Genomic DNA, 12,290 nt, shown 5'->3' with positions numbered 1-12,290 from the left:
TATATATATATATATATGTGTTATCACAAAATGCGACTATTTTACAAAATACTGGTTCACTAGAACAAACCGAAGACAGGTCACTTTGTAAGTTTTAAACTACTGAATATGATAACATGAGTGTTGCATCATTGCAACTTCTGTAATGTTAATTAGACATGGCTGAAAGGTCAATAAAATAAAAGTAATAAATATATGTAGAGGTATAATGTTAAAAGATTTAAGCTATTTAGACTAAACATTTGTGGTTTCTTCATATAATTTGTAGTAATTTATATCTATTTCCTAATTTTTTATGTTGGTTATGAGGTCAGTCAAATCGACTAAACCCATACTGTACTAAAAATTATAGTATAAAAACTATTAACAAGCACAAAATGGTTACAAGGTCTGTCCCTTGGACCAATCCTGTAGTGAGAGAGTTAAATCATATCTGTGCTTACAGTTTCTGATGTTTTTATTGTACAGTACAGAAGCCAATGCCTAAATAATATTATCACATAACTCAAAATTGGAAGAACTTGGGACAAGTTTTGAAACTGATGTAATGACAGATCTTGTTTTTCATTTTTCTGAACCCACCAAATGAACTGACCACTCAACTGTTTGGTATTTTAATGTAGCACAAAAACATGTTAATTTTTTGTGAAACAAAAAAGGTATACAAAATAGGAACTTTAGGAAACATCACAACACTAAAAATACTCAAACAAACAACTTTACAAGATACTGCTACAACAACATCAAAAATTCAATGTAAAAATAAAAGATGATAGTACAATTCTTTCAGTCTTCTAACTTGCGCTTTGGCTTTTTAGGATTTCTTGATCTGCTCTTGGCCTTGCACAGAGGGCAAATTGGGGCATTTCTGTGGATCTGCTGATGGCAAGACAAGCATGACTAGGAAAAAAAAGGTGGTTTAAATTTACTCTTGTAAGTATGAAAAAAAAATTGCTAAACAGGTATTTAAAAACTATTCAACATCCCAAATGAAACAGTTACCTAAAAAAATAGCATAAATAAAAAACATTGTACAGTAATTATATTAGCCCCTCTTCAAGTTATATAACAATTTAAAATGTGAGTTCTCATCATAGTTCATAGTAGTTCACAAATTTGCAGACTACTTTGTGAATTTTCAAGCTTACAAATCATACCTCGAAATTCCTTAAAGACAAAAATAAAACAATTGCTTGCAGTAGGTTCATTGAAGAATCTTCAACAATTTTAGTTTTCCAATAGTTGAAAACATATACATGTAGAATTTATCTATCAAATAAACGTTAATTCTGGATTACTGCTTTGAAAATGACATGACTTAAGCATTTAAAAAAACTAATCACGTTCAGAACAACATGTTAATATGTATAGATGATTAAAATACAGCAAATATGAGACATATAATATTAGTTGAAATGAAAAGAGACAACATACAGATATGTAAACCTTGATAACACAAACTAAAGTGAACACACACACAGATGAGACATTGATAATACTAAATAAATGAATGTATTCAGATTAGGCCTTGAATATATACAGATGAGGCCTAGATATTACTCACTATAGCAGGATTTCATAGACTTAATACAAGAAAATCCAAGATCCATATTCAAATATCCAGGTCTCCTGAATCCCGTCACATTTGCATTTTCCTGACATTCATCAAACATGCCTACCAGCAGAAACTACATCAGCCATAAGTCTCCCAAAAATGAAGATTCAAAATGGTTGGCATGAAATATATTCCAATAAACAAATTTTGTTGAATCTTTTAATGAAGCTGTTTATTCCAGGAGAAATTTTTTAGTGAAACTGAAATTCCAGAATTTTTCAAGGACCATGATTTAAAACCAGCTACTTTTCCAGGATTTCCAGTAGTGAGATTTTTTTAAAGCCTATTCTCCATAACTTTCCATATTTCAACCTTCCTAAAGTCAATGTACATAGATGACTTTGATGAAAATATTAGTTCAAATGAACACATACATAGATATATGACACTTTCATAATACTAGCTACACTGCACAGAGCCTGGTACACAAATATTACACTAACTAGAATGAAAAGATACAGATATATATTTCTTGGACTTTGAATAAGGTGAAACTGTCAGTTCACAAAGAAATATTAGACAAACAGTCATTTAATCTAAAGCTAAACTTACTTTCATGGGAGGAGGTTGCTGTCTAAAGGGTGTAGGTTGTGGTCTGTCCTGACCACTCTTATTACGATTCTGCTGCAGTTGTTGACCTCCACTAGATACAACACTGAGTGATTGGGGAAGAGCTCCTTCAGAAACTTCACTTTGCCACTCAGTCTTCTGTTTCTCAAAAAACCTAGAGGATGGATATTTCAATAGTTTTTACATGATTTTAAAGAAGTTTTACAGAGGTTATCAGTTACTGTGAAGAATTTATTTTTTTTATCAAGTAACGTGGAAACTAAGTAGACCATTATTTTTTTATAACTATGGTTTACTGAAAAAATATCATAAAGACCAGGAATTATATATTAACTTACAAAAACATGTATTTCTATAAGTCAAAGATCTACATTTCGCTCTGTATTTTTTAATCATTGACTGTTAAACAGAATTTTGAACCAAATCATAAAACACAATCTGGGGACTAAAATTAGACAATATTTGATGTTAAAGTTGTTGCAAATAGTTATAAAGTATAAGACACAATTACATCACACACACACTTTTAACCTTTATACACGTTGTTAATCCAACAATTTTCTTTTATATCTTCCTTCCAGAATTTTACTTTAAATTATTCATAGAATATAATTCAATGAAAACCACTGATTTTTAATTAAAATAAAACACAGTTCTCTGGTTGACAGTTAACTTTTATAATAACTAATCTAATATTATATCTTCTTGTGTAAACTTGCTCATAAATACTCATTAAAACAATACCCCTTCACCCATCTTCTTAAGGTTTTAAGATATATGCATAATTCATTAATATGTTTATCTAACCTGATTACCAAGTTAAACAATTTTTTGCTCCCAAAAGTAATCATGATTTAAATATAATTTGAGTCACCATGTCTTGCACAAGTGCACAATTTATAGGTATTACTTATTTGATATTTTTAATCATTGACTGTTTGTAATTTACTGCTTAGTAACCAGTATACAGCTGAACAGCTAATCTCAAAATCAGATATAATTAGCCATAACTGTCTCCCTGAAAAACAGACAACATAATATTTATAGTTAATCCACTTATTACAGGTGTGTGTACCCCTCAAACACTTTTGTGAAATGGTACCAGAGCCTTTATTCGGAGATGAAGGTTAATAAGCACATGTCTTACTCAGGATTAAAGCTACTATCTTCTTCATGAAGTTCAGGTAACTTGGAGAGACCAATTTCACATCTCAGTTTGTCTATCAGATCTTTCAAAGGACGGTATTCTTGGTGTAGGTGTTTTGCTGTGTCAAGATGTTTATTACGATCTTCTTCTGACTGCTTGATAACAGTCTCCATCTGAACTCAAGGAAATACAATATAAATTGTGAAATATAGAATTATAATCTTAATTACTTGTGATTTTTCTCTATAAATATCACTAAAACTTAATGGAGAAAAAGCTATGTTAAAAAAAAACAAATAAAAAAACAAAATGTGTTTAACACTTTTAACAGTACATAGGCAGATAGGGCAAATGTTAACACACACACACACACACACACATAGGGTGTCCCCAAATGTATAAATCAAATAGAAAGTTGAATATTTTTTTTATTTGAGATAACAAAATTCAAAACAAAATACTTTCTGAAGGCTTATAAATTTTATTCAGGTTAATTATGGTTTTTATTACTTACATTATTATTTATGAATGTTTTTTATTTTAGATTTCAGAAGTGACCCTATTTTTGAGTAAAGTGATAACTCTTGAAGAGTTTCCCCAAATTAAGCCATTTGGACTTTTATCTTTGGGGTTTTTTGAAAACAAAAGTCTACCATAACAAACCAAGGGATCTTGAGCAACTGAAACTTCATACCTGTGTTGGAATGTGTTCTCAGAATTAGATTATAGCTAATGATGGAAGATATGTAGAAGTTTATTAATTAAATTAAATAAAACGTACAAGCCTTAAGAATATATTTTATGTTGATATCTCAAATAATAAAAAAGTTACTCAACTATCTTTCTGGTATATTCATTTTGGGACACCCTGTATATATATATATATATATATATATATATATATTGTTTGGATGTCTGTATTGTGGCTGTGATTTTGTTTTACTTTTCATGAGTTTATATTATATATGCACTTTAAAAATTTTGAATACGAGTACACCAAGTTTCTCATGAAACAGGTAATGCTACAATAAGTATGAAGTATGTCTTGTTCCCTATTATAATAATATAGTTTACTTTTTCACAATAGTTTCAATAATCATAAAGTAATATGTTTAACTTTAATCTCAGTATACCAAAAACTTTAAAGTGAAGAAACTACAGACTTCACTTTCTCCCTCTTTAGAATATTATGAGAAAAGAACAAAATACACTCACAAGAGGCATATTTTTATCTTGTTAAAACCCTCAATAAATGTAATTTTTAATTTTTCTTTCATGTTTCACATTCTCAGAATGTTAAGTTACTTAACTACCCACATTACTTTTTTTCTTTTAAGCCTTGGGCACTGGCTTATTACAGATTAAATATATATTTTGTTACCTTAAAACTATTAACTTACAACATATTTTTCCTCAACTAAATTTTTTCCTGCTGTGATCTTCCATATATCTAAACTTTTGGTTTATTCACACTTGTATCTTCAGATGATAATTTAGCTATACTTCAACATGTTTTCAAGTACACGAGACTTTTCCATTCATTTATAAATAATCAAATCAAAATGTGATTACAAACAATGGATTTCTTGAGAGGCCATGTGATATTGGCATACTGGTGTTCATTAATGATTATGCTGTATAAAAAACCTAAATCGTACACTTGTATTATAAAACTTCTTTAATGAAGATATTTAACTTACAGCATTAATGTCTGCATGGATCTGTCTTAATTCTTCAACATGTGCCAGCTTTTCTTGCAACAGTAGTTCCATCTCCTGACGATATTCCTGCAAACATTTCTCTTCTCCTTCAGTTGAATCAACTTCTTGACGAAGTCTTGCTTTAAGTTTTTCTAAATGAATTGTACGTGTTCTAAAAGTAAAAATATGAGAATCTTGATAATCAATACACAAACATTTATAAACACTTCGACATTTCAAGAAACACTGTGTAAATATTAACTTCCCGATTAAAGAACTAAAAACTAAGCTAGTAACTAATAGCTAATTTAATATACCATTATAAGTAATAATGATAAGAAAGCATTGATTCATCTCTTGAGTAACACCACTTTTAGTGATATTTTTGGGTGTAATCTCAAAAATATCTCACAATATTCAACTAGCTTAGGAGATTGAGGTTAATTATAAATTCATAAACTAAGCTAGCAATGTAAAATAATCCTAAAAAAATGTATAACATAAAATGAAACTAACATTAAACAAAAACAAAACAGTCTATGATTTATTTTTGAGAAAAAAAAGTTAATTGTTTGCTTGTGTATGAAGCAATTCCCATTATTAAAACATGTGCCACCAGTATTTGTGCAACAATTTATGTAATCTTCCCTAACAATGTCTAGTGACTAAAAAAGGCCTATTAAATGGATTCAACAATGTAACATCTGAGATAAATTACTATGACACACACACACACAGGTTCAGGTAGCTGTATGGTACAAATAACACAGCAAAAACCAACAATTATTTAATAAAATAATAATACTTTAATAATTTCCTGCACACATAATGAATTTATAGAGTGGGCAGCTGGAAGTAATAAATAAGTTAAACCTTAAGAACTAGCCAAAATGTATGAGCTGCAATAACATAGAAAAATTTTCACAAAATAATATGATTTAAAAAAAGAAGCAATAACTATGGTAAATATGACAATTGAAGTGATCAACAGAACTTAATATAACCCAACAATGAAGAGGGTGCTACTACCGAGTGATCTTTGGAAGCTAAGTTCTTAGAGTTTTCAAAACATCTAATTTCTGTTTAAAGATTTGATTAATGTTTTTATTTGCAGTAATTTGGGTTATTTTCAGAATAACAAGAAAAGTTTAATTACTAATTATTAGAACTTTGTTGCATAAGTATTGCTAACTAACATTAGATTAGGCTCAGTGAATGTATCACTACTTAAACTGCAATCAGCTTCTTTGCAAGTTACAAAACAGGCTAAATAAATCGAATTATTACACAAATATTATTCAAAGACAAGTGTGAAAATAAAGTAGCAATGAAACTATGAAACATATTTATTATCTAACATTAGGCCTGACAGTGTTGTCAACAGGATACTTATATTTATTTATACTGTTGTTATTTACTCCAAGACTATAATGGTTAAAAGCAGTACAGGTGTGATGTAAAGTGGGTAGAAGCAAAGACTGGGTTTTATTTGAAAATCTGGGATTGGCATGCACTTTTAAGGAAGCTTCTACTTAAACTATGCAACTTGTTTATAGAGATTGCAGGTTTGGGGATAAACTGAAGGCTATCCTAAATAGAATTTATAAAACTGTTGGAACTAGCAGCAGGAATTAAAAATGAGCTTAATCTTTTAAAAGCAAGTGATACAGTAGCTAAAAATGAATTTCAGAAAGTTACGAACAGTATTACTGGAAGAAGTAAAAAAGCTAAAAATAAAAGTAGAGAATTTAATTGTAAAAAGTGGGTTCTTCCAAGTAACAAGTTTCAACCTTTAGCTGTTGCAGATGAGTACAAAAGTAACAGACAGGGAAGGTATGACAAAACCTAAGGAAGGTATAGTTATAGATGATTCTTTGGTAAAGCACATGAATAGGATAGTCTCTGCAGTAAACAGGGAGAAAATTTAACAGAGAGCAAGAGAGATAAGTTAGGTTGTTAGCAGTGATTCAATGTTAGTAGTGTATGTAGGGCTAATGATGTTGGAAAGAGAAACTCAGGAGTTACTTGAGAAGGACAGGAGGCTGATAAAAGCACACGGAGAAAATAAAAATACTAATTTTTTCTGGGGTATTAACATGCATTAACTGTGGAGGCAAAATTCTAATTAGATCACTAAGGCTGAACACTAGACTTAAGTAATGGTCTAAAAAATGAGTTAAATGGATTTGTGGGATCAATTTGCTGTAAATAAAATTTCTGGAATGGATGGGCCAACATGTTTGTAAGAGCTATCAATTCAGTTGTAATGGGAACTTTAAACTATAGCTTTACAGAGGTCAAGGCCAGGATCAAATAAATGCAAAAAATTATGAGGAAGATTACAGAGTAGGAATAAAGTATAGTGCCAAACTTAAGAAAAGCTTGCTTGTTGTTATGCTAATGTTAAAGTATTAGAAACAAAACTGATGATTTAAAATCTATTTTTGGAATAGAGAATTTTATTTTATGAAAATTAATAAGACTTAGTTAGATATAAATAACCCTTATGATAGAAACATATTTGAAATACAAAACTATATGTTGTTTAATACAGATAACAGTATTTAAAAAGGTGGGGGTGGGGAGGTACAGCTTTATGTGTCAGGCATGAACCCCAGCCTATTGAAGTTAAGGATACTAAAGAGGATAACAAAGAGGTTGGTTGAATCAGTATATGTCACTCTTAGTAGATACAGAGATAAAAGGCTTTTAAACTGGAATCTGTTACAAATACCTGACTGGATTGGTGAAATTAATGAAAAGTTTTTTAACAAGACCAAGAATGCAGCAGCTAAAGAGGTTTTGATCATGAAGGGTTTTAATTTTAGACTTTTTGGCAGGGAGACTTCATTGTCAAACTGTCAGATTGATAGGATCTTGGAAACTGATCAAGATATTTTCAACATCAAACGTTTAGGAAACCTCCTAAGGAAGATGATTTTTGTTTTATTAGATTTGTTACAAACCTTCAATGTGAATGTGATCAAGGGGAGTATCCCTATAAGTGATCATTGTTCAATTAGGTTTGAGGTGGTATTACATAAGATCAAAAATAATAGTATTTTGGTTCCAAATTTTGGCAAGGCTAATTTTGAAAAGATAAGATAGGAATTAACTCTAACAATTAAATGGAGATGCTTGTCAGTTGTGAGAGGTTTTTTAACCTTTTCACTGAGGCTGGGACGTATATCTTCTAGCTCTCCCACCCCCTCACACTTGCTATAAATTTCTTTTGTAGGTCCTTGAATAGTGGACAGGTGCCCGAGGATTGAAAGTTTGCTAACAAGACTTTGTATCTGGTGCTTTTAAAAAAGCATTTGACAGGACACCATGGAAAAGGCCTGTTAACCCTCATCAGCACACCTGAGACTACATGGACTCCAACGACTTTCTTGGTTGTATATCTTTTTACATAATCATTACAAATTAAATCAATTCACATAATTGTCCAGCAGAAACTCTGAATCAATATGACACTATTGTTTTTGAAACAAGCAGACGGAGTATGTAGCTATAATCTAATATTTATCTGGAGTCCACATGGATCCTATACTATCAATGACCATCAATATACATGAAGTTCGCCCTATAGCATATGAAACAAATTTATAAATGTTTATTTCACTATGTAGTTTTAGAGGATAATTCATCAAAGTATTACAATATCATCTCGACTCTTTGCTTATAACATTGTGGTAATCATGTATGCACATCTCATTCCTAAACAAGTGTACTCTGTGATGACTGCTTATAATGCCCTATTTTATAGAAACCTTGTTTGATAATTGTTGTAAATAACCTGCTTACTGGATTTTTAATCCATAGCCTAATATAAGGATACATTGATGATGAGGTCTTGTTGGACCCAAGGTGACCTCCAAGTACATTTCCATTTTCTTTGAGTTGGATTTTGCAGTATTATGGTAATCTTATCATATATTGGTGGATAATGATCTGAATATAGGAGTATAATAAAACTTTGGCATATTTTTGATACACTGTTTGTATGAGGAATGATTTAGTACTACTTATTTGTTCACTGAGGAACAATGTAATTTTGTAATTTCTTGATTGGTCAACACATTTCCTCTTGAATACATGTATTTTTATGTTGCTCACATTGCATGCTAACCTTAATAAAAGATGCAATGCAAATGATTTTTGGAATTTCAATCCAGAGCTTACTGTAAAGGTAATTTTGTGCTGGGGTTTGGTTGGACTCCAGGTGTTCCACAATGTAACTTTCCAAAAGTGTGCTGATGAGAATTAAAAAAATAAATCTATTTGTATGAGGAATTAGTTGGGTCACTGCATCAAAAAATTATTGGATGGAAGAAAGCAGAGGGGCTATAAATGGAGTTCAGTTAAATTGGATTAATACCACAAGTAGGGTACTTTAGAGCTCATGTGTTGGGACCTTTGATCTTTTTTACTTACATTAATCATACCAATGAAGAAATGGTCAATAAGTTATTTAAATATACTCATATTAATGTACTGGTCATTGCTGGCTGTGACGAAGATGTTGCTGCTTTACAAAAGGATTTAGATTACCTGGCGAGTTGGGGGAATAAATGGCAAATGGCTTTTAATTACGATAAATGTAAGGTAATGCATGTGTGTTATATAATTTAAATTATGTGCATAATTTTGATGGGAATAACCTTAACAGTGTTGTGAAAAAAAAAAGGATATGGGCATTTTGGTGGATCAGTTTTTTATGCCATCTTAAACAGTGTGCTATGGCTAGTGGTATGGTAAGTATGATTTTAGTTTGAATTTAAATAAATACTGAATATTAATATAAAGGTTATCATTTCATTGTAAAGGGAAATTGGTTAGACCTCATTTGGAGTATTATGCTAGGCCTTGAGGACCTTACCTTTCCAACAATTCAATGCAAGGCTACTAGAATGATGTCTAGTATGGAAAGCTGTCATTCAAGGATAGGTTAAGATCTCTAAAATTGTATTCTCTTAAAAAAAATAGTGAATCTAATTTAGGTGCTTAAAATTGTTAAGGAAACTGATTATGTTAAAGTCATGTTTTTCATTGATGCAAGTGGTAGGACAAGAGGATACAAATATACTTTTTGGCAGGGGTCTTCTGCTCAGACAGTTTTATTTTTCTAAAAGGGTATTTGACTTTTAGAATACGTTGTTTTGAGATATGGTGGCTGCAGTAAATTTAAAGGAATTTAAGGGAAGGTTTGATAAATACTTAAACAATAAGTTCTGGCTCTCATTTTTTATAAAGTTTAGTTTACTGGATGAGACAGCCTTCATGAATCAATAGGCCCATTGTCCTTAAAAGTTACCTTATAAATACATTGGGGATGCCAAGAAAATCTTGCTAATTTATTAAAAGAATATCCCTCAGTATATGTTTAATCACACTAAAGACATATGCAAAGCTTTCTTGTAGCCTTTTTTACGAAGGTTTGTTACAAATGAAAATTCTACTTCAAGTCCAAAGTACATATAGGTCTTTAATTTGCAAGTTGAATTGACCTCCTATGGATGTTCCCTGTATTTGCTGAAAGACACATTGACCAAATTATATATAAATGTTTCATGAAGTAAAATATACACATATAACTTGTAAGAATTCATTTAATGCAAATCAATAAGAATTTTTTATGAGTAACATTACCACAGAAAATAATGTAGGCAGATTTCTTTCATATACATTGTATTAGCACAGCACCTGTCTTAAAATGTTTCATAATTTAATAAATCTCAAAAATATAAATAACTCACACAAATGAAATGATCTTTTTTATTAGGTCAATTACGCTGATAAAAAGTGAGGTATGTACTTTCTATCTTGTTTCCTTTATGGTATCAAAAATTGAATGCATAAAACTGCTAAAGCCTATATATTCTCAAAACTCCTGAAAATACTATTAATATTAATATACTTAATATTAATCCTATTACTAATGATAACATAAATACATTTCCGATTAAATTACATACATGCTCTGTGTGAAACTGAAAGTTTGTAACAAAAGAATGATTATCTAACCTACTCTGTACTCAACAATTATATTTTTAAAGGCTAAACCTTAAATTAGATTTTTTTTGACCTAAGTGTTTACTAATTAACACTGTAACAGTAAAAAGCTATTATTATTGACCTTGTAAATTAAGAAAAATAATAATAATGCATGTATTTTCAATATAAATACTAAGACTACAGTATTAATAATTAGGATTAGTGGTAGTAGGCCTAACTAAACCAGTGGTATATACTATAGTAGTACTACTAATAGTAATACTGGCAGTAATAGCACTACCGAGTACAAGCTTAGACTTACAGTTAACATTTAATTTTTATTACATTAATTACATACAACTCTGCATTTATTTTCCTTAAGTAGTCTCAATGAATTTCGACTTATATATGCATTCTTACAAACGTTTCACTGATAACTTACCTAATTTCTTTTAAACATTCAAGTTTACCCATCAAAGTTTCATCGTCCATTTTTGTAGCTGGTGCTTCCATCTGAAGTTGCGCATGAAAATATCGACGTAAAAGTAGCCAAACCATGTTTGAATATAACCGATGTGCATTTATTATATTTTTAACATGCTGTAGAATTCCCAGTAACGTGGTATCGTGTACAAATTTACACATAATTACAAAAAACAACAACACAAGGAAACAACAAATAATTTATAAAACATTCACAACGCACTTTCAAGTAAAAAACAATACATTTTCAAATCATAGTTAGAACTGTATTAATGATAGAATAGTGCAGCGACTAATTTCTAGTAGATAATTTCTGAACTTCCTTTTGTTCCAAATGTCTCTCGGTCGTCTAGCAGTAAGTTTACGACCTTACAATGCTAAAGTCCAGGATTCGATTACCACGGCGAATTTGTTTGGTTTCTTGCTTGTTTTTTATTATGCGCAAATTTACACAATAGGCTATCCATGCTGTATTCATCACTAATATTGAAACCAGGATTTTAGCATTATAAGCCTTCAGACATACTGCTGAGCCACTAGCAGGCCTCATGGTGCATATAACGCAAATAGACCATTGTTTAACTTTGCGCTGAAACCAACGACAACATTGTCTGTTCCAAACTTTTACAGTTTAAGGCTTTTACTATGAATCTTATGAAATTTGATCTTTTGTCACGCCCTCACGGTCTGAAGTGAAAATCTCACTCATTTTATACTCGAGTAGTCAAGGGCATGTCCACCGGGATTGCGGCAGGTCCCCATTAGACAGCTCTGCCTC

The 12,290-nt window shown here is 30.7% G+C and overlaps 1 protein-coding gene across 1 annotated transcript; it reads right to left on the bottom strand.

The window, feature by feature from the left end:
* Positions 1 to 351: 351 nt before the first annotated feature.
* Positions 352 to 11,542, bottom strand: LOC106469202 (zinc finger C4H2 domain-containing protein-like). The gene is made up of 5 exons (XM_013929669.2): positions 11,472 to 11,542; positions 5,033 to 5,204; positions 3,333 to 3,505; positions 2,168 to 2,339; positions 352 to 900 (listed from the first exon to the last, which is right to left on the bottom strand). Exons 1-5 carry the CDS (start codon positions 11,540 to 11,542, stop codon positions 787 to 789), a joined length of 702 nt encoding a protein of 233 aa, XP_013785123.2. The 3' UTR covers positions 352 to 786.
* Between the last annotated feature and the right edge of the window lie 748 nt (positions 11,543 to 12,290).

This window comes from Limulus polyphemus, unplaced genomic scaffold, assembly GCF_000517525.1.
Source record: "Limulus polyphemus unplaced genomic scaffold, Limulus_polyphemus-2.1.2 Scaffold3353, whole genome shotgun sequence".
In the NCBI taxonomy this organism is placed as follows: Eukaryota; Metazoa; Arthropoda; class Merostomata; order Xiphosura; family Limulidae; genus Limulus; species Limulus polyphemus.
Note: the sequence above shows the minus strand (reverse complement) of the source record. Positions and strands in the feature narration are given on the sequence as shown.

Excerpts from the sequence above, each read along its gene's own strand:
- LOC106469202 (XM_013929669.2), bottom strand. The coding sequence starts at position 11,542 with ATGGAAGCACCAGCTACAAAAATGGACGATGAAACTTTGATGGGTAAA. Across the intron at positions 3,506-5,032 it reads TCCATGCAGACATTAATGCT|ATGGAGACTGTTATCAAGCA; the intron begins GTAAGTTAAATA and ends CCTTGAGTTCAG. Across the intron at positions 901-2,167 it reads AGCAACCTCCTCCCATGAAA|TCATGCTTGTCTTGCCATCA; the intron begins GTAAGTTTAGCT and ends TTTTTTTCCTAG.